This window comes from Danio rerio, chromosome 4 (assembly GCF_049306965.1).
Source record: "Danio rerio strain Tuebingen ecotype United States chromosome 4, GRCz12tu, whole genome shotgun sequence".
In the NCBI taxonomy this organism is placed as follows: domain Eukaryota; kingdom Metazoa; phylum Chordata; class Actinopteri; order Cypriniformes; family Danionidae; genus Danio; species Danio rerio.
Window position 1 is genome coordinate 41,277,232 of NC_133179.1, and position 27,769 is coordinate 41,305,000.

General features: G+C 38.3%; 2 protein-coding genes, 1 long non-coding RNA gene and 7 other non-coding genes across 11 annotated transcripts in view; 2 read left to right on the top strand and 8 right to left on the bottom strand.

Annotated features, from left to right (window-relative positions):
* Window positions 1-738: 738 nt before the first annotated feature.
* LOC110439467 (uncharacterized) lies at window positions 739-13,685 on the bottom strand. Its single transcript, XM_073946750.1, has 6 exons — window positions 13,636-13,685; window positions 4,141-4,468; window positions 3,222-4,023; window positions 2,916-3,125; window positions 2,052-2,449; window positions 739-1,872 (listed from the first exon to the last, which is right to left on the bottom strand). Exons 1-6 carry the CDS (start codon window positions 13,683-13,685, stop codon window positions 739-741), a joined length of 2,922 nt encoding a protein of 973 aa, XP_073802851.1.
* On the bottom strand, window positions 5,800-5,872 carry trnav-cac (transfer RNA valine (anticodon CAC)). Its single transcript has one exon. It is a non-coding gene; the product is annotated as a tRNA-Val (tRNA).
* On the bottom strand, window positions 5,977-6,049 carry trnav-aac (transfer RNA valine (anticodon AAC)). The gene has a single exon. It is a non-coding gene; the product is annotated as a tRNA-Val (tRNA).
* On the bottom strand, window positions 7,147-7,219 carry trnav-cac (transfer RNA valine (anticodon CAC)). The gene has a single exon. It is a non-coding gene; the product is annotated as a tRNA-Val (tRNA).
* On the bottom strand, window positions 7,324-7,396 carry trnav-aac (transfer RNA valine (anticodon AAC)). Its single transcript has one exon. It is a non-coding gene; the product is annotated as a tRNA-Val (tRNA).
* Window positions 8,728-8,810, top strand: trnal-cag (transfer RNA leucine (anticodon CAG)). The gene has a single exon. It is a non-coding gene; the product is annotated as a tRNA-Leu (tRNA).
* On the bottom strand, window positions 9,887-9,959 carry trnav-cac (transfer RNA valine (anticodon CAC)). Its single transcript has one exon. It is a non-coding gene; the product is annotated as a tRNA-Val (tRNA).
* trnav-aac (transfer RNA valine (anticodon AAC)) lies at window positions 10,064-10,136 on the bottom strand. The gene has a single exon. It is a non-coding gene; the product is annotated as a tRNA-Val (tRNA).
* A 2,786-nt stretch (window positions 13,686-16,471) lies between the features above and the next one.
* LOC137490937 (uncharacterized) lies at window positions 16,472-23,438 on the bottom strand. Of its 2 annotated transcripts, none has more exons than XM_073947887.1 (3): window positions 23,278-23,438; window positions 22,094-22,243; window positions 16,472-18,256 (listed from the first exon to the last, which is right to left on the bottom strand). In XM_073947887.1, the coding sequence occupies exons 2-3, from the start codon at window positions 22,176-22,178 to the stop codon at window positions 17,367-17,369; spliced, it is 975 nt and encodes a 324-aa protein (XP_073803988.1). In that variant the 5' UTR covers window positions 22,179-22,243; window positions 23,278-23,438; the 3' UTR covers window positions 16,472-17,366. The 2 variants fall into 2 exon arrangements, with proteins under 2 accessions (XP_073803988.1, XP_068076051.1); XM_068219950.2 differs by lacking the exon at window positions 23,278-23,438 and adding an exon at window positions 22,818-22,871.
* A 3,024-nt stretch (window positions 23,439-26,462) lies between these two features.
* LOC141381734 (uncharacterized) overlaps window positions 26,463-27,769 on the top strand; it is a 16,534-nt gene continuing 15,227 nt past the window's right edge. The window contains exons 1-2 of the long non-coding RNA XR_012402380.1: window positions 26,463-26,502; window positions 26,844-26,988. This is a non-coding gene — a long non-coding RNA (uncharacterized lncRNA). The remainder of the gene's footprint in view (window positions 26,503-26,843; window positions 26,989-27,769) is intronic.

Here is a 27,769-nt window from a genome sequence, read left to right on the forward strand (position 1 = left end):
CAAACAAGGTAATTGAAGAACTATTATGGTTATAAAGTGTATAAACTATAGACATACACATAAATAATAAACAGTTAAATAAAATGTTAACAAAATAAATTATTTTTATAAAATGTGAAATAAAATAGAAACCAACAAGTGAAATAGTATAAATTGAAGAACTATTATGGTTGTAAACTGTATACACTCTGTACACACACACACATATATAAATAATACATTAAATAAAATGTTAACAAAATAAATACACTATTTAAATAAAATGCGCAATAAAATAGAAACCAACAACAAATGAAATAGAATAAACTGTAGAACTATTATGGTTATAAACTATATAAATACACACACATATATAAATAATAAATAAGTTAAATAAAATGTAAACAAAATAAATTATTAAAAAGTAAAATGTGCAAAAATAAGTGAAAAAAAGTGAAATAGAATAAATTGAATTATTATGGTTATAAACTGTAAACACTATACACACACACACACACACATAAATAATATAAAAGTTAAATAAAATGTCAACAAAATAAATACACTATTTAAAGAAAATGTTAAATAAAAATATAAACTAACAGCAAGTGAAATTGAATAAACTGAAGAACTATTACACTATATACATACACAAACAAACAAACACATTATTTTGGATTGGTCCTTTTCATTTCCTCTAGCCACTCTTCTTTAGTCAAAGTTTCAGTCTGTGGGCAGTACACCCTGCCACTGAGTTGGCTATGGCCTGTGGCATTTGTTTTGAACTGCCCACACTTTTGAACAGAACAGAACACACGCTTGAACAGTTCTACGGTACGGTCTTTTGGGAATGGCTCCAGATGTAGATGGTGATGCAGCAGGCTGTGAGCTGGTACTGGACATTGTTGGCTGAAGTGGTGGCTGTCTGAGTGGCATCCCCTGCACCACTGGGATACCCCTGGCCATCTGCACTCCTTGCATCATCGGGATACCCTGGGCCATAGGGATTCCCTGGACCATTGGCACAGCCTGGAACATTGGTACACCCTGAAACATCGGCATACCCTGGTACCCTGGTGTAGCTGGGATGTATATGTTGGGTACCATCTGCAGCGATGCTCCAGGTGCTGGTGGTGTAAATATGACCTGGGTCTGTACTGGTGCCTTGGGTCTGAGTGGGGGTCGTCCAACAGATGTCTGCCTCTGCCTTGCCTGACCTGCTGTGCTCTCTGGCAACACATACTGGTGCTGCTCTCCTGGTTGGTCTGGCTCTGTCCGAAGACTTTTGGCAACTGGGAGAGGCTCCTGGGCTTCTGGGAGGTGTTGAGGCAACTGAATACCCTGAAGCAGCACAGACAGCTCCTGTTTCTTCTGTCTGTTATTAAACCACTGAATCAGGGTATTCTGGTTTACCTCAACCAGCTGCATGGATGTACCTCCCATTACCAAGCTGTTGCCCAGTATGAGTTGCCTAATCCTGCGGTAGTCTTGCAGGATCAGAGACCATCTTGAAAGGGTTCCCTTGCCTTTTCGCTTGGGACTAGGGTGGATGGTACAAAGCCTAATAAAGATGGTTTCCACAAGACGGCAACAGTCAGGCCACTGAGCAGGAGCACTGCTTGCACCGAGCACACATCTGGTAGTGCTCTCCACGCCAGGGGTGTGAGTGGGCTTCTTGGGTGTTTTAAATCGCCCACTCAGCAGTCGCTTCTGGTGTCGAGCTGCATACACCACCCGCTTCTTGTCTTGGTCATGCAGGCTTTGCCAAAGACCAATGATCTCGTTGGCCTCCTGGTTGGTGAGGCTGAGGCTTTTGTGGGTCCGAAGCTCAACCAGATATTCAGCCAGCCTGTCCACATGCTGGAAGCCCGGAATATTTTGGTAGTCAACAGCCTAATGAAAGCACAACAAAATAAATTAGCATATTAAATTTTTCAATGCATAATTCCATAATTGTTTCTGTTATCATGTTGAAGCTGCACTACGGAAATAAACCTGATGCGTGTTTGACTTTACACTTTATTTTAAAATTATTCTAGATCACTGTAAAGACAGAAATTAGTGGGACTTACAGTCTCTTCATCACCATCATCATCGTCTTCATCATCATTGTCTTCGTCATCATCTTCCGTAGCCTCTTCTGGCTCTAAGGGCACAGGTGAAATTGGTTCTTCAGGCTGCACAGGTGGGTCAGGGATCAGTGCAGGGCATGTGGAGACTGGCAAAGAAGCGACACTGCTGGTGACTGCAGTGGAGGAACCCGATCTCAATGTGGAGGAGGATGGTGACAGAGCAGCCTCCGGATCAACAATAGAGTGATCCTCACTGATGTCACAGAAGCCCTCATCTTCTTCTCGCTCATCCACATTGAGATCCTCAATGAGCTCAGCAGTCTGCTCACAGTCTGGGTTCATGTTCTGCAGTGCCTGACCAGTCTGCTGGAACAGATACTGCACTCCAATGAGCTCACCTGAAAAAAAATAAATGAAACATAAATAAACAAATTTTAAGAGCCATGTTTGATTGGGTGTTGAAGTAGCAAGTAGTTTTAAAAGCTCAACGTCAAGGAAGAAACAAACAAAAACATACATTTTAATCAGAGATCCAAAACATAATAAATATTCTGGACAAAACATCTAATGAAATGCAATGGAAATACAACGAAGACAGAGAAATGTACAAATAAATTTCCCTCAAAGCTTGTAGCATTATGTTTGATAATGACATGTAATAATAATGTAATGATAACTTTGTATCTTGCTTTACTTCAGTAAATAGTCATGAAACAATACATTTGTTTCTTACAAATATTTAAAGACAAGCAAAGATTTCACAGCACAAAGCTCATGAACATTGACCTACTTTATCAAACTGGATACAGTAGATGGAGAGAACACAGAAATTGCAGGTTTATTAACAATAGCAAAATCTCTTACCAGTGTAACGTGCAGGCGGACAAAAGTTGGGCACCACTTTTCTCCCAAACAGCTTTTCAAAGTTGCAGTTTACACAGTGAACAAGTTCTCCTGTGTAGCTGCGTAAAGCTGATGGTTCAGATGCCAAGGAAGCAGCCTCCCGGTCCTGGTTCCACCTGTTTAGTCCCTCCAGCAAATAAATCTGAAAGTTCAGACTATTTGCGCTGTACCCTGTAAATATTAAAAACAATGTTTAGGACTTAATTAAAAAACAAACACACAAAGACATTTAATGCGTTTTTACACAATGTTTGTGCAGAATCATACCTGGGATGAAACGATTGAGGTGTAAATGAAATGACTCGAGAGACGTGGAGCCCCTGGCACATCTGTAGGTCCATAGCAGAACATCTCCCTTGGTTATGCTCCCCGTTTCAGTATAGAGCACGACACCAGGGGGGTCCTGAATGCATTTTATATGCTTTTTTTGGACACTCCAGATGTGCCCCATCCTTTCCTTGTCTAAAAGAGGAACGCCAAGCGAGTCATTGCCCTTGTTGCTCATGAGCTCAGTAAGAAGCTGTTCAAGTAGAAGGATGGTAGTCTCCTCCCCACGGGTCCTCCTCCGGCAATGGAGAGCCAGCTCCTCCCTGGTGAGATGCTTGTTGACATCAGCATCTGTCAACGCAGGCCAACCTTGGGACATCAACAGTACTCGCTTTGCTTGGCGTAGCAAAGAAACATCAGCCGCATCCCATTCAAAAATGCACGCAGAGATCTGTGACATGAAGATGGGATACAGTTGATGAGCATCAGTTGTACATCCCACAGCAATCCTGCGCATAAAGTGCCAGATGTCCAATTTCACAGTCAACTCCGGCCATCCTCTAAACCTGGCTTTGAGTTTGGTCTCACCCACATCAGTGCAGCACCCACAGTCCACATAAAAAACAGCAGGTGGATCCACACCAGACTCCTGGTATCTTCTGACCAGCCCATCCACCATCCTGTCCAGTCCTGCTCCTTCCTGGGCAGTGAGCACACTTATCAGCACCTGACCAAACTCATTGCCAACAGAGGTGAGCCAAAGTCCTGTTCTTCTTGCTGTCCCAGCCAGCTTTTTTGTGATCTAGATTAGACAAGAGAAGAACCATGGAGTATCGTCAGATCAAGCAGACTACACAAAGGGTTTTTACCAATGCTGGAATATAATAAAGAAATTATAAATTGATGAATATCCATCAACCTTTTTAGTTGAATCCATCTTCAAGATGGACCCATGGGTCGATGTTATCCTGGCATGGATTTCATTCAACCTTGTCAAGATGTCCTGGCTGTAGACAGTGAGGAGCCACTTGCAGCTTGGCACAACTGTAGGTGCTGGGGGCTCCTGGAAGGTGATCAGCAACACCCCAGGTCCACTGAGGAAATCCACACACTGAGTGGTGTAGCGGGCTAGACGCTGGAGCCACTCATCACTGTGGTTTTCTTTCAGTTGTTTGATGACCCTTGTGGGTCTGTTGCCTAGTCCACGCTCACGCAGTAGGCGAATGACTCTTATATCACAGGCGTACCTTAGGAACAGAAGAATAATATAAACATAAATATAAAAAACACTCAAGGTCAATAAACAAAAAGGTAGACAAACAAAATGGGGAGAGCCTTTCTCTCCTTACTGCTGCCAACTCACTTCCTGTTTGCTCTATAGCCCCCTCAGGGTGGTGTGGCCGTAAGCAATGACAGCTGTCAAGTGTTGGCTATTGAAACTAGGCGCTGCGTTCAGGTCGCAGTCTCCCCTGGAGGCGTGGGTTCGAATCCCACTTCTGACAAACCGAGCCTGCGGCAGTGCGCTCAGGCTGAAGTCTTTAACTCTCTGCCCCCATGTCCGAATGATACAGTAACACTGACAAAGTGCCGCATCACGTGGGCTTTAATGCAAGTGCACTGAAAGGGGATCAAAAGAATTGTCCAGGGATGGCGTTGCTTTTTAAGGTTTGCAGGGCATTTTTTTCGTCAAATCCTCATACAACGTCAAGTCATGACATTTGACAGATCCATGCCCTTGTATCGTGGATCATCCAGTGAGCAGAGAGCCAATTGAGAATGTGCGTAAAAGCAAATCTGAATGTTTCCGCCCAGTTTCTAACAGGAGACCCTCCGCTTGTAAAGCCATCGTGATAACCACAGGAGCCTCCGGTTAGGGTGAGAGCGCTGTCTTGTGGTGCCAGCGCAGAGAGACGCAAAGTCACTTTCCACAATGTTTTCATTCAATGTTCTACGCTGGTGGAATCACCTTCCCATTCCCACTCGGATTACGGATACACTGGTGTCCTTCAAACGACAGCTAACACCCATCTCTTCAGAGTACACCCGAACCCCGGTGAATATCCCTCTCTCTAAAGAAAACGAAACTCCTACTCCAGCACTAAATTCTCTGAGCACAAACAAATTACTTGGAATAAATAGCCCTTTTTCGTATGCATTGCCTCGTCTTGTTGAATACCTCCACTATTGTATGTCGCTTTGGACAAAAGTGTCCGCTAATTGTATGCTTCCGCCCAGTTTCGAACAGGAGACCTTTAGCGTGTAATGCAAACATGATAAACACTACACTACGGAAACCAATAGGCCCGTGCTGCTTCAAGTATTTATAGTCTTTTTTTATAGAGCTGTCTTGTACGGTCTGCACCGTGAAAGGCCAGCAAACGCACTGGCCACCTGCTCATGCACAACACAAAGCTAAAAGAAATCAGATTCTACGCAAGTTTGCGACACCGCGAGGGGCGGTAAACACTGAGCTGAATTCAAACTTCTAGCCTCACACCGCTCTGTAGAAAGAATGTTTTCAGTGAACGTCAGTACTCAACAGAAGCCTGATTTGACAATTGTCATAAAAGCCAGAAGTTGTTTCCACCCAGTTTCAAACTGGGGACCTTTCGCGTGTGAGGCGAACGTGATAACCACTACACTACGGAAACCTTCAGGCAAATCAAGCAGATAACCCTTTTTGATTGGGTGCCTGTCGACGATCATTGCTGGTGCGGCAGTGGATGCTATTATTTTCTCGCCAAAAGAAGAGCACTGCTTCTGCTCGGTTTCGAACCGAGGACCTTTCGCGTGTTAGGCGAACGTGATGACCACTACACTACAGAAACCCCACAAGCGCTTTCACCAGCGAAGTTAGGCGTGCAAGGATAAAACAAGGCGTACGCGTTGGTCAATCGAGCGGACAAAGCCAACTCAGCGTGACAAGCTCCCTGCAGGTATCAGGGCCAATTTACAATCCGGGCCCGACACAGCTGTACAGGTCCTTGCGAAATGTCCCCTTTCGTCACATTTGAAGCACCTGAATTCTGGGCGTTCCTTCATCACATTTTCTGAGCTCATGCATAGTCGACAGGTTTTTACCTGATTGGTGTGCATGACTCTAAAGTGCTGTGGCCCTTCCGCCGTCTCGATTTTGGTACTGTATGGTAAGGAGACCATCTCTTCCGGAAATCTGTTTTTTACAAACCTTGTTCCATCTTCTATGTTTGTGCCAGGATACAATCTTCTTTTAATTTTAGATATGGGGGAAACTCCCCATCTCTCTAGCTTGCTTAAAATTTCTTCATCTGCTAGGTAAACAGGCAGATGCTTGAACGAAACAACATAGTCTCTGTTTTGTACACTGGTGTCCTTCAAACGACAGCTAACACCCATCTCTTCAGAGTACACCCGAACCCCGGTGAATATCCCTCTCTCTAAAGAAAACGAAACTCCTACTCCAGCACTAAATTCTCTGAGCACAAACAAATTACTTGGAATAAATAGCCCTTTTTCGTATGCATTGCCTCGTCTTGTTGAATACCTCCACTATTGTATGTCGCTTTGGACAAAAGTGTCCGCTAATTGTATGCTTCCACCCAGTTTCGAACAGAAGACCTTTAGCGTGTAATGCAAACATGATAAACACTACACTACGGAAACCAATAGGCCCGTGCTGCTTCAAGTATTTATAGTCTTTTTTTATAGAGCTGTCTTGTACGGTCTGCACCGTGAAGGGCCAGCAAACGCACTGGCCACCTGCTCATGCACAACACAAAGCTAAAAGAAATCAGATTCTACGCAAGTTTGCGACACCACGAGGGGCGGTAAACACTGAGCTGAATTCAAACTTCTAGACTCACACCGCTCTGCAGAAAGAATGATTTCAGTGAACGTCAGTACTCAACAGAAGCCTGATTTGACAATTGTCATAAAAGCCAGAGGATGTTTCCGCCCAGTTTCGAACTGGGGACCTTTCGCGTGTGAGGCGAACATGATAACCACTACACTACGGAAACCTTCAGGCAAATCAAGCAGATAACCCTTTTTGATTGGGTGCCTGTCGACGATCATTGCGGGTGCAGCAGTGGATGCTATTATTTTCTCGCCAAAAGAAGAGCACTGTTTCTGCTCGGTTTCGAACCGAGGACCTTTTGCGTGTTAGGCAAACGTGATGACCACTACACTACAGAAACCCCACTAGTGCTTTCATCAGCGAAGTTAGGCGTGCAAGGATAAAACAAGGCGTACGCGTTGGTCAATCGAGCGGACAAAGCCAACTCAGCGTGACAAGCTCCCTGCAGGTATCAGGGCCAATTTACAATCCGGGCCCGACACAGCTGTACAGGTCCTTGCGAAATGTCCCCTTTCGTCACATTTGAAGCACCTGAATTCTGGGCGTTCCTTCATCACATTTTCTGAGCTCATGCATAGTCGACAGGTTTTTACCTGATTGGTGTGCATGACTCTAAAGTGCTGTGGCCCTTCCGCCGTCTCGATTTTGGTACAGTATGGTAAGGAGACCATCTCTTCCGGAAATCTGTTTTTTACAAACCTTGTTCCATCTTCTATGTTTGTGCCAGGATACAATCTTCTTTTAATTTTAGATATGGGGAAAACTCCCCATCTCTCTAGCTTGCTTAAAATTTCTTCATCTGCTAGGTAAACAGGCAGATGCTTGAACGAAACAACATAGTCTCTGTTTTGTAACCTCCGTACTTCAGATTTCACTCCTTTAATTGTCAATCCATTGTCTATTAAAATTTCGGTGTCATCTTCAGTCTCCATTGTTACTTCATACTCCCTTTGTTTGTTTGGGTCTCACCGCCAGAATTCTTCCTTCTCCAATCAGCTCCGGGACTGCTTTGGTTATATCAAATCTTCTTGCATCTTTTACATTTTTTACTTCTTCAGTTACTGTTGCTTCCTTTGTGCATACTCTTCTTTGTACCTCTTGCTTATCCTTACCTTTCTCACCTCTTCGTTGGCCGGGCTCTTCATTTCATTTATCTCTTTGTCTGTTGCCAAGTCCATTTTCTTTATCTCTTCGTCTATTATACAGCCCATTTTCTTTATCCTCTCTTGCAAGTCCCTCCATTTCCATGTCGTTGCCGGGGAATCTGTCCATGATTAAAAATAAAACACACTACATAACCACCCTTCAGTCAGCAAAATGCTGCTGTTAGGTGGTTTTTAAAGACAAAAAGAAAACAAACAAACAAAAACACTCAAGGTCAATAAACAAAAAGGTAGACAAACAAAATGGGGAGAGCCTTTCTCTCCTTACTGCTGCCAACTCACTTCCTGTTTGCTCTATAGCCCCCTCAGGGTGGTGTGGCCGTAAGCAATGACAGCTGTCAAGTGTTGGCTATTGAAACTAGGCGCAGCCCCAGGAGGCGAGCACAGCTTAGCTGCCTGCTGCGCCAATGAGCTGGACAGCCGAAGCTGGGCAAGCTGTGAAACATCAGATTCCATGTCACGGTACTGCGGTGCGGCTCCCAGGAGACAGCTCCTGCCAAGCTTGCATGTCAGGATGGCCGAGCGGTCTAAGGCGCTGCGTTCAGGTTGCAGTCTCCCCTGGAGGTGTGGGTTCGAATCCCACTTCTGACAAACCGAGCCTGCGGCAGTGCGCTCAGGCTGAAGTCTTTAACTCTCTGCCCCCATGTCCGAATGATACAGTAACACTGACAAAGTGCCGCATCACGTGGGCTTTAATGCAAGTGCACTGAAAGGGGATCAAAAGAATTGTCCAGGGATGGCGTTGCTTTTTAAGGTTTGCAGGGCATTTTTTTCGTCAAATCCTCATACAACGTCAAGTCATGACATTTGACAGATCCATGCCCTTGTATCGTGGATCATCCAGTGAGCAGAGAGCCAATTGAGAATGTGCGTAAAAGCAAATCTGAATGTTTCCGCCCAGTTTCTAACAGGAGACCCTCCGCTTGTAAAGCCATCGTGATAACCACAGGAGCCTCCGGTTAGGGTGAGAGCGCTGTCTTGTGGTGCCAGCGCAGAGAGACGCAAAGTCACTTTCCACAATGTTTTCATTCAATGTTCTACGCTGGTGGAATCACCTTTCCATTCCCACTCGGATTACGGATACACTGGTGTCCTTCAAACGACAGCTAACACCCATCTCTTCAGAGTACACCCGAACCCCGGTGAAAATCCCTCTCTCTAAAGAAAACGAAACTCCTACTCCAGCACTAAATTCTCTGAGCACAAACAAATTACTTGGAATAAATAGCCCTTTTTCGTATGCATTGCCTCGTCTTGTTGAATTCCTCCACTATTGTATGTCGCTTTGGACAAAAGTGTCCGCTAATTGTATGCTTCCACCCAGTTTCGAACAGGAGACCTTTAGCGTGTAATGCAAACATGATAAACACTACACTACGGAAACCAATAGGCCCGTGCTGCTTCAAGTATTTATAGTCTTTTTTTATAGAGCTGTCTTGTACGGTCTGCACCGTGAAGGGCCAGCAAACGCACTGGCCACCTGCTCATGCACAACACAAAGCTAAAAGAAATCAGATTCTATGCAAGTTTGCGACACCACGAGGGGCGGTAAACACTGAGCTGAATTCAAACTTCTAGACTCACACCGCTCTGCAGAAAGAATGATTTCAGTGAACGTCAGTACTCAACAGAAGCCTGATTTGACAATTGTCATAAAAGCCAGAGGTTGTTTCCGCCCAGTTTCGAACTGGGGACCTTTCGCGTGTGAGGCGAACGTGATAACCACTACACTACGGAAACCTTCAGGCAAATCAAGCAGATAACCCTTTTTGATTGGGTGCCTGTCGACGATCATTGCTGGTGCGCCAGTGGATGCTATTATTTTCTCGCCAAAAGAAGAGCACTGTTTCTGCTCGGTTTCGAACCGAGGACCTTTCGCGTGTTAGGCGAACGTGATGACCACTACACTACAGAAACCCCACAAGCGCTTTCACAAGCGAAGTTAGGCGTGCAAGGATAAAACAAGGCGTACGCGTTGGTCAATCGAGCGGACAAAGCCAACTCAGCGTGACAAGCTCCCTGCAGGTATCAGGGCCAATTTACAATCCGGGCCCGACACAGCTGTACAGGTCCTTGCGAAATGTCCCCTTTCGTCACATTTGAAGCACCTGAATTCTGGGCGTTCCTTCATCACATTTTCTGAGCTCATGCATAGTCGAAAGGTTTTTACCTGATTGGTGTGCATGACTCTAAAGTGCTGTGGCCCTTCCGCCGTCTTGATCACAAGTTTTTGGATTTGTCAGGGAAACCAGAGCACCCAGAGGAAACCCACACGAACATGGGGAGAACATGCAAACTCCACACAGAAACACCAACTGACCCAGCTTAGGCTCGAACTAGTGACCTTCTTGCTGGGAGGCAAATATGCTACCCACTGCACCACCATGCAGCCACCATATACATTTTTTTTCTAAAATGTATACATATTTTAAGTCTTAGCTCTGCAATTTAACTATTTTTGTGGCAAATATTTTTTTCATTATCTTTCAAACAGTAGGCTGAAAAAAAACATTTTAGAATAACAATTAAATTGCCAGCAATGTGGTGGCGCTGAGGGTAGAACGTTCGCCTCACAGTAAGAAAGTCGTTGGTTTGAGCCTCAGCTAGGTCAGGTGGCATTTCTGTGTTGAGTTTGCATGTTCTCCCTGTGTTTGTGTGGGTGTCCTCTGGGTTCTCTGGTTTCCTCCACAAATCCAAAGACATGTGGTACAGGTAAATTGAGTAGGCTCAAATATATATATATGTGTGTGTTTGGATGTTTCCCAGTGATGCATTGCAGCTGGAAGGGCATCTGTTGTGTAAAACATGGATGGTGCTGGATAAGCTCTTGGGTTATTCCATTATAGCAACTCCAGACTAATAAAGGGACTAAGCTGAAAAGAAAATTAATGAATTTAGTCGGAATTTTTTTTTTTTTTTGGGCATTATAAGCTAAGCTTATTGTGCTGTAGGTTTTATCTTCTACATTTTACCAACAGTAAACCGGAGCATTATTGAACAAAGAAACATACAAAAGAACTCTTCCTTTTCATTGATACAACCTTTATGCAAAAATCTCCAAAAATGAGGTCTCTACACTTTTGAGCGAACTCTGTTCATTTTCCTGGTGTGAAGCTGATTCTGTTAAATTGCTCCCTGTTAGCAAAGTACAGCTCTGCAATTGCAGCGAGCTGGGCCACTGCATTTTGAGAGACACCTTCTCTCTGGAACGCTCTGGTCATGGTTGCTCCACGTCTTGTCAGCTTCAAAAGCCTTTTGTAGCATGTATAACATCACAAACATTATTAGCTGAAAAACAATTTAAAACAATTAATACCTTCATGACCAAATAATTACAATGCAACCACCTATCGTAAGCCTAATGAGCACATACAATTATATAAACAAGTATCAAATGCACATTTGTTTGTGTGTGTGTGTGTGTGTGTGTGAGTGAAAGACAGCATGTAGTAGTGTGTGTAAGAGAGAGAGCCAGTACATGTTTATGAGAAAGCATGTAGAAGTGTGTGTGTGAGAGAAAGGGCTTATATTTGTGAGTGAGAGCATGTACATGTGTCTGTGAGATGTCTATGTGTTTGTGTTGGCAACATTGTATCATTTACAGTCATGCTAAAAAAAGTATTTCTGAATTGAATTGAGATAGAATGTAGGTGTGTGAGAGAGAGAGCATGTACAAGAGTGAGTGTGTTAGTGAGAGTGTGTACAAGTGTGTGTGTGTGAGTGAGACTAGTTAGTTAGTGTTGTGCTGAAATTTGATATGTCCTGAAAACTTATTTATTTACTTTTTGGTTTTATTTATTTAATAAATGTATATGGTATTTAAGCAAAGTTTTAGGGGAACTGGATATAATTATAAAGAATAATATTTTGTACATAATATAATCAATTTTATTTAAAAATTTTATTTTAAATAATAATAGGCCTACACACACACACACACACACACACACACACACAGTCTAAAAATTGAATATTAAGCATGTAATATACACCCAGTCTAAAGCATGAAGTTTCCAGAAGCACTTAAACTGCTCAAGGCTGGGCTAATGCTGAGGTTTCATCTTTGGGTGGAGACTCAATAATATCCATCTGCACAGTGTGACATCACATTCGACCGGCACGCGCGTGTGTGTGTGTGGCTTTTTTTCTGTGTTAGTGGGCGAGGCCGCAGGTTTCAAATCTCCCGGGTTTGCGCACGCAACTACTTGTGTTTCGTAGATACAACATCATGAAACATCTAATGACTCGTTATCAAGACGACTCATTTGAAGCACTATGAGTCGACTCTTTTATAGATGAATCAACAGTTTTAAACACTGTACACTTACAGATTTAAGCCTTAGCTGCATATTTCACTTCACTTAGAGCTGTTAAACACTACATGGAAGGGCATTTTCAAAAAACCATAATATGGGCTCTTTAACAAAATAAATACACTATTTAAATAAAATATGCAATAAAATAGAAATCAACAAGTGAAATAGAAGAAACTGTAGAACTATTATGGTTATAAACTATATAAATACACACACATGTAAGAGTCCATCTATTAGTCCCATGACAGAGCTAACAGCATGGGTGAAGGTTAACTGTGTGTTTAGCACATGTGAAAAGAAATATTTTTGTTCGTTATAATTTATTTTAATTTGTTTCTAGCTCTAAATTTTAATCTGACTCCAATTTATAATAATTTTAGATTTAGATTTAAGCTGATTACCTTATAGGTTGTGATTAGGTCTAATTTAGATTGATTAACCTAATAAATCCTTATATTCAATTAATGTTTAATTGTTTACTCAAAGTCGCTTAGAGTCAGTATGCTGGCCAGTTTCATCTGCTCACGGACACATCTTCTCCAGTTCCGATTCTTAGCAGATATGCTAATTTCCTTCAAGTAATAGAAGGCCGCCCCATGCTTGCTCATACTTAAAGAAAGTTTGATTTAGCCCCTAGATTATATCATCAGTGATTGTCAGAAATCAACAGGTCTCCAATGCTGTGCCCATGCTCCATCCATTGCGCCTAAATAGATGACTAATCCTGGTCGTAGGCTGCGGAAACATCAGCATAAACAGTCTACTAGATTTAAATGATTTCAGGAGATATTAGAGTTAAACAAGAATTTTACATTTATTTGTCAGGAAAAGATTTTCCATTGCAGTTCACATAATTAAACAAAATAAGCCAATCAAGATTGTACAACATCAATTACTCAAAGATACATTTAAGAGTTAAAGAGGAATACCTGACCATGTAGAAATACATTGCAGCATATAAATCCTGATGCAGAGCTCAGAGACTCAACCTGCAATGGGGTATCCTGTCTACAGGATCCCACGGACACTTCTGCACCCTTTGCCTAAATACTCAAATCATTATAAATTCAAGACAATAAAAGCTTCACCAAGACTCTTGCCTGGTCATGAGTTGATGCGAAGACAATTTTCCTTGTAGTGGAGCATCCATATTAAAAACTTAAACATTCGGTGTGAAATGTGAGTGAGCTGCACTGGTGGAGAAGGTAAAGTATAGGGCAAAGAGGGGGGCTCAGGATGCATGATCGAGACAACCTGAACAACTGGTTTTCTAGCTGATCTTCTCAGTGGCGCCCCCAGAAAATTTTCTTAGGGGTGGCCAGAAGAGGCCGCACCAAATCTTGGGGTGGCACACAAAAAAAAATAATGAATTCAGTGTAATGTTATATTTTTATTTCTGGTAAATGAAATAATGTAGTTTTATTCATTTAATTAATTCTATTTGAAATATTGCAATTTATTCTTTGAAATAATTCAGCAAGTACATGTGCAAACCAAATAAAAATCTATGTTTAGTTTAAAAACACTTTTCATATACTGTATAAATGACTTCTTTTTTTACGTGCCTTTATTGTACATCATACGAGATATGCCATGTCTAAAATTAATGAAGATTAATGAGTTTATTATTCCCAGTGATGGGTTGCAGCTGGAAGGGCATCCGCTGTGTAAAAATGTGCTGGATAAGTTGGCGGTTCATTCTGCTGTGGCGACCCTGGATTAATAAAAGGACTAAGCCGAAAAGAAAATGAATGAAAGAATAATGAGTTTATTAATTACCCAAACAAATGAACAAACTGAACAAAAGGCATTACTATACACACTCACTATACCTAATAATATTATTTATCCATATTGCTTTTTGAACCATTTTATTAATGCAGCTTCTTCTATTGATATACTGTAGCTTAAGGTAAATATTAAATAGCCATTGCTGTCTATTGAAGGTGTGTGCGTGCTGTCAAGGACGATCGGGGAGGGTAGTGGTGGTTCTAGTTTAAATGACACCCTGGGCGAACCACCCTATACACCCCCACCTCTCTTGAATTGTTAGATTTGTTATTCAATAAATATAACAATTTATTTATATTTATTCTAAATAAATACAATTAATATTAATATACAATTATTATTCTAAATAAACAACAGAAATCAGTCCTAAATATTACTGGAAAACAACAACTGGAGTGATATGCCAACATCACTTAAGAAACCTTTTGCATGAAAATGAATTATGACAATTCTAAAGAATACAAAAAATGTACTGTATTATAGAATTATCTGTGGTCTTAGACCAGATCATGGCTGAGAAATCATGTTATGAAGTCTTACCTCCCTGACTCATTATCCCTCCTTTCTGCTTTAAAGGCATGCTTAGTGAAAGTAACATCATTATCATCATCATCATCATCATTATATTGTATAAACTTTAAACGACTTTCAAAACTCGCTGCGTGCCGACACTTCTGCACAAAAGGCTTTTACTCCGTTTCACGGCGCATGAGCGGTGCCTATTATGTCGGCGTGCATGCAAACAACCAACCGGGATTCACACAGGAGTGCGTGAGGCGCGCGGGAATGGTTTTCCGCGCACATGCGTCAGTTTGCTTTCACCAGCATTGAACCAGAGGGGGAGAGCTACGTCAGTAACACCAACAATAATTTAGTGACTGCATTTTATTTATTTATGTATTTATTTATTTATCTAAATATTGGGAATTTATAAGTTCATTTCAATCAATAATGTCAACCGCAAAATTATATTAGGGTGGCCAAAGGGGTGGCCACAAGGGTGGCCAGAGTTTACCGAGGGGTGGCCGTGGCCACCCCTGGCCACCCCTTGGAGGCGCCCCTGGATCTTCTTCTCACATTGGAAAGATTATTGTTTTAGTGCCTGATCATTCTCATGCTCTTGTCTCGTGTGGAGTTCCATAACAGTTTGCAGATTTTAATATTATGGAGAGATATAGCCATCCTTACACTATTATGTGCATTTCTGATCTTAAACTGTAGTTCCACTGTACTCTGCAACGAGAACCTCAGTCAAAAATATTTATGTAAAACTGAATTTTTGTTGCATCATATAATCATATTTTAAATTTTTCATAAAATCATCAAACAATGTGTACCTAAAAAGCATTTTCTAAGAAATAAAAAATTTCTGTCATATTGTCACTAAGTTATTGTTACTTTTTTTCTAGTGGATATGTGGTTTATATCTAGTATATATATATATTGATTTGTCTATTTGCTGGCTTGCTATCAGAAAACAAACACTAAGCTAGGGGATAGATTAATTAAATTCTACAATTACAAGTGATTTGTAATTTGTTCATTTATACCCCATTTTTTGTTTAATAATGTTTTTCTATGCAGACTTTATGTATTGGTCTAATATTTGTATAAAGAAAGTTTGCATTTGCATTTACTCATTTAGCATCTTTTATCCTGCGACAACAACTAATGACAAAAGAAACAGACTCAGCCTATCAAAGGTTCAGAGCTTGTGTTATTAAATGCTAACAAACCTTAAGCCAAGTCCAACAAGTAAAGCCACACAATGTTGTTTTAAAGCTTATTTAATTTTATTTATTTTTTTTAAATGCACTGTTCTATTCACAAGTCAAGTTGTTAAGCTCATTAGGCCCTGTGGCTTTTGTTTTTTATTTATAATATCTTTCACTTAAATTGCTGTTTCATAAAAACATCTACTGGGAAGAGTTGTCATATTTCATATAAAGATTTTATGGCACAAACGTGTTATTTAATTTTAAGCTTGTTTGTTTTTATTTATTAAAAAGCCTAGCTTGATGTGCACTATTTTGTTTTTCTTTTGCTTATTTTATTGTTGTGATTTATAAAGTAATCTGAAAATTATTTATGAAAGATTTTTTGGTAAAATAATAATAATAATAATAAAACAATAAACAACAAATAAACAGTGTTTAAGTGTCTAATGCTGGCAGCATCATATGTTACAAAACTATTCACAAAGACTATTTGATTTATTAAATAACTCATCTCTTATGCTTTCTTTCATGTTATGTGACAAAATTAACGAATGACTCGGATTAACTAAAAGATTCATTAATTTGCTCATGTGCACGATGTGTAGTGCGAGACAAGATTAGTTCATTTTTCGAGTCCTCTATCGAGTCGTTCGTTCACCACATGAAAGACTACAGCCTAACATATGCATTTATATGCCAATCATATGCATTTAGAGCCAGAAAAAGAATTGATCTGTTCACCTCTCGAGTCCTCGGGTTTGAGTCATTCGTTCATCACCGGCCAATCATATGCGTTTAGAGCCAAAAAAAAAAGAATTGATCTATTCAACTCTCAAGTGCTCCGGTTTGAGTTATTCTGTCATGTGATGAACGAACGACTCAAGAACCAGAAGACTCGAAAGGTGAACTAATTATCATGGCTTCTATCGGCTCAGACTGGGTACATTGGTTAAAATTATATGTGACTGTCATTGTAACGTGAACGCACCACTGACATTTGAATACATGAAGAGGTGAGCTGAGCAAACAGACAACAATACCTATAGACAAAAGAGCAGGTAAACATTGAATTATTATTTTCTCATTCTTATAGTATTCTATTTATGACTTATTTGTCGTGTGATCAACCTTCTGGGCTAGTTGTAGATGTGTTTGGAAGCAATTCGTAACATTTTAATAATATTTTGGCAAATTGAACCAAATGAACGAAATGACTCGAAAAAAGATTTGTTCATCTCGATCAGTAAATAAAATGATACGAACTTCCCATCACTATTGAGTATGCGAAATTCTGTTGTACGCCACTGCGAAAAGGGGCGGGATTAAACAAGATGATTAGACATGAATGGTTTCTCTCCAGTGTGGCTCATGATGTGTTGATTAAGGTGTGATGATTGGCTGAAACTCTTCCCACACTGAGTGCATGAGAATGGTTTCTCTCCAGTGTGAATCCTCATGTGTTGATGAAGGCGTGATGAGCAGGTAAAACTCTTTCCACACTGAGTGCATGTGAATGGTTTCTCTCCAGTGTGAATCCTCATGTGTTGATGAAGGCGTGATGAGCAGGTAAAACTCTTTCCACACTGAGTGCATGTGAATGGTTTCTGTCCAGTGTGGATTGTCATGTGACAGTTAAGGTTTGATGATTGGCTGAAACTCTTCCCACACTGAGGGCAAGTGAATGGTTTCTCTCCAGTGTGTATTTTCATGTGACAGTTAAGGTGTGATGATTGGTTGAAACTCTTCCCACAGTGAGGGCATGTGAATGGTTTCTCTCCAGTGTGGATCCTCACGTGTAGATTAAGGGATGATGATTGGCTGAAACTCTTCCCACACTGAGTGCATGTGAATGGTTTCTCTCCAGTGTGGATCCTCATGTGTAGATTAAGGGATGATGATTGGCTGAAACTCTTCCCACACTGAGTGCATGTGAATGGTTTCTCTCCAGTGTGGGTCCTCATGTGTTGATTAAGGGATGATGATTGGCTGAAACTCTTCCCACACTGAGTGCATGTAAACGGTTTCTCTCCAGCGTGGATCATCATGTGAAACTTAAGATCGTCTTTTCTTCCAAAACTCTTTTCACACTGAGTGCAGATGAAATGGTTCTTGTCTCTCCTTTTCAAAATACCATCAGTCTGTAAATAGTTTTTTTCCTCAATTTTGACACGATGTTCCTCCTCTTTACTCCCCTCATTCACTTCAATTAAGTCTGAAATAAATAAATAAAACAGTTTTTATTAAGTCTTAAAAAATCTCATCAAAAGCTGAAAAGTGAGAAGACACAGGAAACATTGGCTACACACACTGTAATTTTGGTGCAAATTAAATGTAAAATAAATCAGATCATATTGTGTTTGGTCCATTAACGTGTACACATTTATACAAAGACTTGGATTTCATTACAGAGGTCCTAATTTATTTATTTATTTTACCTTTTTAAGATTAAGTTCATACATTGATTGTTTTAAAACATCTATTTCATAATACTTTAATATGAGGAATAAAACACTGCTTATTGTCAAAACTCATTCCTAGGAACTTTACCTTTTTCACAACTTGTATAGTTTCTCTATCTAAAAAAGCTCCTGATCTAAATGCATAGATCTTAAAAAACAAAAATGCATGCATACAGTTTTTGACTTAGAAAAATTAAAACCATTTAAAACTGACCAGCCATATATTTTATTTATACATATTTAAATTTGTCTCTTGATTGTATACATATTTTCCCTTTATAACAAATACATAAATCATCTACATATAAACTACGAAATATATTATTCCCATTAACATTTACAATATTATTAATTTTAATATTAAATAGTGTTACTGATAGTATACTTTCTTGGGGCACTCCTGATTCTCATATATGCTATATATGCTCATATATTCAGATAATATAGTTTTCATACGCACACGAAAAACTCTATTGAATAATAAAAATTTGCAATAAAATTAGGCAAATTTCCTCAAACACCCATCTCGTGTAAATCTTTTAAAATACCATACCTCCTGGTAGTGTCAAAGGCCTTTTCCAGATAAAAAAAAAAAACTGCTTGTATGTGTTCTTTTTTAATAAAACCTGCTCGTACAAAAGATTCTAATCGTATAAGATGGCAAAGAGTACTTTTCCCTCTTCTAAACCCACACTGATATTTATTAATCTTGTTTTTTTTAAATCCACACCAATCGATCATTAATCATTCGTTCCATTGTTTTGCAAAGGCAACTGGTAAGTGCTGTTGGACGATAATTAGTTGAATGATCTTTTCCTGGTTTAGGTATTGGTATAATAATAGCTTCTTTCTAAAAGGCTAGTATTTCTCCTAATTTGCAGATATTATTAACCCGACAAGATGCAGAAATGCCATCTAAAAAGATGACCTGCTGTTTGTCCAGTCAGGGACATTGACAACATAAATATACAAATAAAAATGTTAACCCGGGGTTTGCGAATGTGAAACGTCTATTAATGAACACCAGGTATAGCATGAGCAGTGTGAAAGGAGATTACAGATAACACAGGATTCTGTTTATCCAGTGTTAGAATGACGCGGAGTTAATCATTTCAAGAGTTAAAAGCTCTACAAATACTCAGCCTCAGCTCTCAGAATAAACAGCACAATGACAAACAGTGACATACATAAATTGTCAATCATATCATAGCAGTGACCTGATCTTATATGTTATTGTTTTAGAACTTACAATTATTGGAGAAATGACCAGGAATAATACACAATAGAAAATAGTATAACTCAAGGGCGAACTGGCCATAGGGAGACATAGGGACATTTCCCCTTGGTCTTACAATCATCTGACCTGCTGCCATCGTGATTCTGGCCCGCTCTGCCCCCACTTATGATGAACATTGCGCTTCAATCCCCGACTTTTCATAAACATTGTGATTCTCTCCCCAAACTTAATTTAGTAATAGGAAATTAATCCTTAACAAAGTATGAAAGTACAATTATTAAGCACATTATAAATGTGGTTGTAAGTCAGGAATACAGCATATGTAGCTGCAGTTAAAAACTGTTTAATAACACTTATTAATTTAGAGTTAATGCTAAACAGATAATGCTAAACAAATAATGAATTCAGTATTTGCTAATGCATAATAAATGGTTTATAGTGTGTAGTTATTGTAAAGTGTAACCAAATTATCTTTTGTCTTAGACCTTTAGACCTGTCCTACCTCCCTGACTCTTTATCCCTCCTTTCTGCTTTATAGCCATGCTTAGTGAACGTAACACCATCGTTAAATTACATACACTTTACATAAACTATGCAAAACTCGCTGTGTGCTGACACTTCTGCACAAAAGGCTGTTAATTCAGTTTCATGGCGCATGAGCGACGCTTATTTTTTCGGCGTGCATGCAAACAACCGGGATTCACACAGGAGCATGTGTGAGTTGCTGGTTTTCTGTACGCATGCATCAGTTTGCTTTCACAAGCGATGTTTCAGTTGCACATTGAGAATAACAAACTCGCACGTGCAAAAAATGCCAAATGTAAATGGCCCCTAATGTCTTTATTTTGAGATTGCCACTCTTAATGAATACATTTGCATAAAGTAATTGTATCTAAATGCTTTCACTAGGGGACATTTTTTTTTGCCGCCCCCAGGAAAATCCCACCCTGGGCGATCGCCCACATTACCCATGCCTAAATCCACCACTGGTATTGCTAAACGTTATTTTTCCACTATTATTTGTTTGTTTTGTCTCACGTCGTCCCATCACATCATATAGTTCAGAATACTGTACAATGTTTTATAATGATTAATTATTTTAGTGTCAATTTCATTCAGCGTGTTTAAAATTGGGGCATCCATGTTTTCTGACATACCTTAAACCAGGGTCTCTGCAGGTTTCACTAAGTTAAATTTAAGACTTTTATGACCATTATGAATGAAATTTTAGACTCATAAAAGACTAAAGAATTTTTCAAATGGCCCAGATTTTGTATTTGTCCTATCAAAAAATATATTATAATAAAAAAAATATTATATTATTATTTTGGATATTTCTTAGTAAAAGATTTTAAATGTGTAAAAAAGCAAGCTCTACTTGTATCCACACACGTTTTTTCCAAAATAAACTTTCTTTAAAATAAAAAAAAAATTTACAAATGTTTTAAAAACTATAACAAATTAAATCTATGCACAACAATCTGTCCAGGTCGATGTCCTCAGCAGTAAATACATGGAGCACGTTTAAACAAATGATATTGTAAGGAAAATACTTAATCCATTATGATAAATAGACTTAAAATGACCTTTTTGAATAAAAAAAAGTTTAAAGTTTTATTGAGATGGATTGTTGGTGATTGTATAGGTTTTGGCCAGACTGGTTAACACAATATGAACAAAGGAAAATGAACATTTGTTTAAAAAAGATTAAAGACCTACAACACAATTTTAGTAAATTTAAGACTTTTAAGGCCTAAAAATTTGATTTTGAAATTTAAGACATTTTAAGACTCTGTGGAAACCCTGTTTAAACACAATAGCCCTGGTTATTGTGATAATATGTAATTCTAATTCAGATACTATCTGTGAGAACTAGTAACAACTAGAAACAAGTTTAATCCCATGAGGTTAATTAAAAAGGGGGAATTGGGATCAATGGGACATATGCAAGTGGAAAGTACTAAGCTAACACTATCACTGCAACACTGTGAGAATACTGAAGGTCAAATATCGTCAGCTCAGTTAAACGCTTTTAATTTATGGTTTTTGTTTATTTTATATAGAGCCAGTGTTCAAGGAAGCTTTACAAACAGTAGTAGAACAAGAAAAAGCAATAACCTTAAGAAGGTAGAGAAAATGGGAGACTAATAATACATAAAATAATAACAAAAGACACGAGAACAAGTGACGAAAGAAACTGATTCCTGTCTTTCAATGAGTGCTTATGTGCATTTAGGAGAACTAGGCAGCACACTCAGGGCTGCAAGATGGATTTAATTTAGTATTCTTATAATTAAAATATATCTGAATGAGGATCAAATGACTGAGTTGGTGTTTGAGAATGAAAACCAACCTGTTTGTTCCTGCAGATCTTCCTGTTTGACTGTGAATGTTTCTTCAATCTTCACATCTTCACTCTCCTCTTTAATAAACGCCATCTTTATAACAGTGTGGAGATCAGTCACTTCAGCAGGAGTTTTTCTCTGCGTTTGGACACTTTATCCTGTTTAAAACGAACAAAACAATAAAAAAATGTCCTGTTTAAAATAAATAAAACACTGAACAAAAACAAGATAATTTCAACACTTGCTTCAACAGTTTCTTTATATTAGTCATTAACAAACAGAAATTATGTAAGTCTGAGCAAGCAACAAAAGCCACAAATCAGCCGATGTAAACTAGAACTCTAGAAATTTTATTGATGTATACTTGGAACAGAGTGACATCATGCTATTTAATAAATTAAACCTTCACTAAAACACTTATCACACACTTTACTGTTGCTTTATTCAATCTTTTTTTAGGTATGTTCTTAATTGTTTAGTTTGTTTGATTTATCTTATTGTCTGCACAGCAACGTTGTAGCACTTATTTGCACAAGACAAGAATTTCCTCTCGGGACAAACAAAAGTTTATCTTATCTAATTCAAACAATAGACCTTACAGTGAGTAAAATAGTAGTTCTTTGTATAAAGGGTTAAAATATTATTGTCAACAGCAGGTTCATCTAACATTAAACGAACAACCTGAAATTTTAATCAGTTGGTTTACATCTGTGTACAAGCTTTAAAACAAACCTTTCTCCAGTTGAATCACAGTGTGAGAGCGGCGCCGCCTTATGACGTCACACCACCATGCCACAATAAAAGTCTTTTTTTGTTTAGCTTTTTCCCCCTACTCACTCTTAATTTTGAGTCATGACTTATCGATACATTTCTCCCTCATTTTCCACTTTATAATTTATCTGCTTTTTGTTTTGTATTTGTAATGAATGGGGAAACATCAAATTTTTATATAAATTTATATACGTAATAGGTTGAAACTTATTTGGGCTACAGTCCATTTGTCAGGATAAAATCAATATTTATAACCAAACCAAACAAACAAACACATAACTAAATAGTTGTAAAGAAGCTTTTAAAATGACTGAAAAACTTAATACACTGTTGAACAATGCATGCACATGTTTAGATTTTACATTTTATAATGTCAGCATTCAGATATTATTTGAGTGTAAATTCAGAATGTGCAACTCACCTTTCCAGTCTTCAATGAAGAAGTGGGATGAGAAATGGCCTCAGTCGTTTTTTTTTTTTTTTTTTTTTTTTGTATGTTGTTGTTGGTAATAATCTCAGTGTAGGAATCAACAATCGTAGTTTGTCCTCCAAAGTTGTTCTCTTATAGCTAAATAAGCCAATGAAGTTTCTGTTAAGAACGCAGAATATATAGATACAACCCTGCTGACCTACTTGATCTGGCATGTGATTGGTTAATACTCAATTGGCCCCCATTAATGCTGGTATAAAGATGCAAATGAGCAGTGGACAACAGTGAAGACTCAAAACACATTACTGCAGAGGATGGGAAGTTTAGCAGCTATACGAACCATAGCTTTAAAGAGAAATAAAGATGTATTGGGAAAATAAGTTGACTTTTGATGGAAGCTTTTTTATTTTGGCTGCTGCATTTTATAGTTAAATGGGTGGTCCACTGCAATATCACATTTTAAACTTTAGTTGATGTGTAATGTAGCTGTGTGAACATAAACAACATCTCTGAATGTAAAAAGTTAAAAGTTCAATGCAAAGTGAGACCTTAAACAGCCGAAATACAGAACTTGATTTTAACTTGCACTGGGAAAAAATGTTTTAGAAAAAGCCACAATAAAAAAAGCAAACAGCAGTTTACACCGAGGGAAAAAAGTTTTCATTATTAAAAATAAAATTATATTATAATGAATTGAAATCATATATTGTATGCATTTGGGTCAGTTTTAATGCATTAATGAAGGATATTTAAAGCTGGACCGACCGACGCAATAAACATGTATGTCGCGTTTGTTTAATTTATTATGCACGCGAAGACTTATTCTAAACCAAATTTGTTGCCGGATTCTTTTTATGGGAATGAGAGATAAAGTGCTTATGAAGTGCTTTGTCGGCCTCTGGTGGTTAACTGATGCAGAGCCGACGTCTGGGTCTGGGAGACACATTACTGTGGATGATGAGAGGTTCAGTTGCTTTACAAACCAGTTTTTACAGAGAAATAATGTTGTATTGGGAAAATAAGTTGACTTTAGCCATCTTCATTTGTTTTGTTGCTGTTGTTTTATAGGACTATTAATTGAAGCTTTTTTTTATTGTGGCTGCTGCATTTTGTAGTTAATGTTGATACAGGTATGTTGAGGTATTTTGATTTGAAACACATTTAAAATTTTTTTCCCAAGCCTGGTTAAAAGGTAATGCAAGAGTTATGTGTTGTTTTTGCAGAAGCTTCTCAGAGTCTCTTGGCTGAAGTCTTTGTGTAAAGATGCAAATGAGCATTGAAAACTCAATCCATACCGATGTCTCAATACACACAACTACAGTCACTTATATAATAGTTATAGAAGATGTATACTATTATACTGTGATATATTATCATTTGTTGAAAGGAACAATTTATAAACTTCACATTGAGGTTTTATTTGTGTTAAGTTCAGTCAATATATTGACATAAGCTAACTATTAGCAGAGTTTTAGTCATTTATTTATTACTGAACTTGTTCTTTATGTGAGTTTAGACTCCTTTATTTATCTTAAAGCACATGCTGCTCATTACTGGCTTCTGGAAGACTGTAAACACTTTATGTTTATAAATTGTAACTATCAAAATGTAACTTGTTTCTGTGCCAGTTTTGTTTTCTTTCCTTTTTTTTTTAGTTGAACAGAACATGTGTGAGCAGCTCAGCTTTCCCGAAAGCCTCTTATTCACCTGTTATGTATTAAAGATGTTTTTCTCTCTATTTATTACTTGTGTTTGTGCACACAAATATGCATAGACATTCACAGAAGCATATATAAGATACTCTGACAAAACCTTTTCCTTTTAACAAAGTAAAGCGATCACATACTGTGATGCATCTAAATATTTATAATTAGAAAATAATTACATCACTAGTAAATGTATTGTATAGGCAGTTTATTCAGAATAATTCAATGACAAGAGTTCACTTTCATATCTACACAATGCATAACTTTTAACATGATTAACCTGCTCCACCTACACCAACTACAGCATTTCTCAGACTTCTGTTTCACTATGGTGTAATTACAGTGGTGGACATCACATACAACAACAACTGTACTTACTCCTGTAACTTGTTTGCAACAATGAATTTTAAATATCTGCGTCACATAGTCATTTAAATAAAAGAATCATCAATGAGTGCGGTCATCTTTATTAATAGCTGCCTGATCATTAACTGAATAGGACCGTTTAACATATAAGAAACCCGTTAACAGGTATAGCTGTTCATGCCAATACCAACTTGATAGACTATTACATGAACATATTACATGAACAGGACCTGCCTAACATCTCTTAAGAAAAATAAGCATAGTGTCTATAACAATACATGCTTGATTGCCCTGATCAATACAGTCGCTACATCTGAATGGTGTCTTTTCACACATTTTAAAATTAACAACTATTTGTAAGCGAAGTTCTTCACCAATACCAGTTTAATACCTCAAATAATTATACATGTGAGGCATCACAGTGGTGCAGTAGGTAGCACTGATCGCCTCACAGCAAGAAGGTCGTTGGTTTGAGCCTCAGCTGGGTCAGTTGACATTTTTGTTTGTGTGTTCTCCCCATGTTCGCATGAGTTTCCTCCAGGTGCTCTGGTTTCCCCCAGTCCACAAGTCCACAGGAACTGTTGAACCATACAGTGGCTGTTTTTTGCCCCTGTATTCTCTTTATTTGCATTCAGCAGAAACAGTTTTGAAATTAGTAGAGGATGAGTAAATGACAGAATTGTAATTTTTATGTGAACTACCCCTTTAATGCTTATGTAAGTAAAGGTAAATTAATATTACTACAGATATTGCTAAAGAATGGCAGGAAACGTGGAACACAGATAATAAGAGACAACAATGCATGTGAAAAAAAGAAACCCTATATAGGCCTATGAAGTTGTAGAAATAGAAGAGGTCATAATTATGAGGATGAGATTTGGAATCAGATATTAATAGAAAGTGTTGTAGACATACAAGTCATTACAAAGTGGATTAAAAAAAGTTAAGAAAATGTTTAGATTTAAGGTTTGTGAGAGAGAGAGCAGACAAAGTGTAAAGTGAAAACCATGGGAGAAATGTATCAATAAGTCATGACTGCAACAGATAGTGGCAAAAAAGTTAAACAAAAAAGACTTTTATTTTGCCGTGGCGCGTGACGTCATCAGGCAGCGCCGCTTCGTCGCTGTGATTCAACTGGAGAAAGGTTTGTTTTAAAACGTTTACAGATATAAACTGATTTAAAGTTAAACTTCTAAAGTTTTAAGTTTTTTATACGATGCTATATTATGTTCCTGCTGTTGGAAATACTATTTTAACCCTTTATACAACTATTTTAGTATTTTAGTAGTACTATTTTATTCTCAGTAACTGATGGCTGTTGTTTGAATAAAACAACCGAAAAGTGTATAATAAGTGTTTTAATTAAATGTTTCACCTGATTTCTTTTTGTTAAATACTCTCAAATAAAGAAACCATTGAAGCAAGTGTTGAAGAGAAATTATTTTGTTTCTGTTCATTGTTTTGTTCATTTTGAACTGGATTAAGTGTCCAAACACAGAGAGAAAAACTCCTGCTGAAGCGACTGATCTCCACACTATTGTAAAGATGGCGTTTATTAAAGAGGAGAGTGAAGATGTGAAGATTAAAGAGACATTCACAGTCAAACAGGAAGATCTGCAGGAACAAACAGGTTGGTTTTCATACTGTTATATTTTAATATTAAGAATAGGCTACTAAATTAAATCCATCTTGCAGCCCTGAGTGTGCTGCCTAGTTCTCCTAAACGCACAAAAGCAGTCATTGAAAGACAGGAATGAGTTTCTTTTGTCACTTGTTCTCGTGTCTTTTGTTATTATTTTATGTATTATTAGTCTCCCATTTTCTCTTCCTTTTTAAGGTTATTGTTTTTCTTGTTCTCCTGCTGTTGGTAAAGCGTCCTTGAGCACTGGCGCTATATAAAATAAACAAAAACAATAAATTAAAGTTCAAATGAGCTGACGATATTTGACCTACAGTATTCTCATAGAAGATATCTGCTATTACGGTGATAGTGTTGACTTTTACTTTTCATTTGCATATGTCACGTTGATCACAATTTTTTCATCAACTTCTTTATGGGTTCAAACTTGTTTCTAGTAGTTGTTACTAGTTCTCACAGATAGTATCTGAGTTAGAATGACATCATTATAATAGCTAATTACCGGGGCTATTGCTTTTAAACAGGGTTTCTGCGGTGCCTTAAATTCCAAAATCTAAATTTTCAATCTACAATCACCAACAACCCATCTCAATAAAACTTTTCATTCAAAAAGGTCTTTTTAACTCTATTTATCATAATGGTTTAAATATTTACTTACAATAACATTTGTTTAAACGTGCTCCATTACTGCTGAGGACATCGACCTAGACAGATTGTTGTGCATATATTTTGTTTATTATAGGTTTTAAAACGTTTAAAGCATTTGTTCATT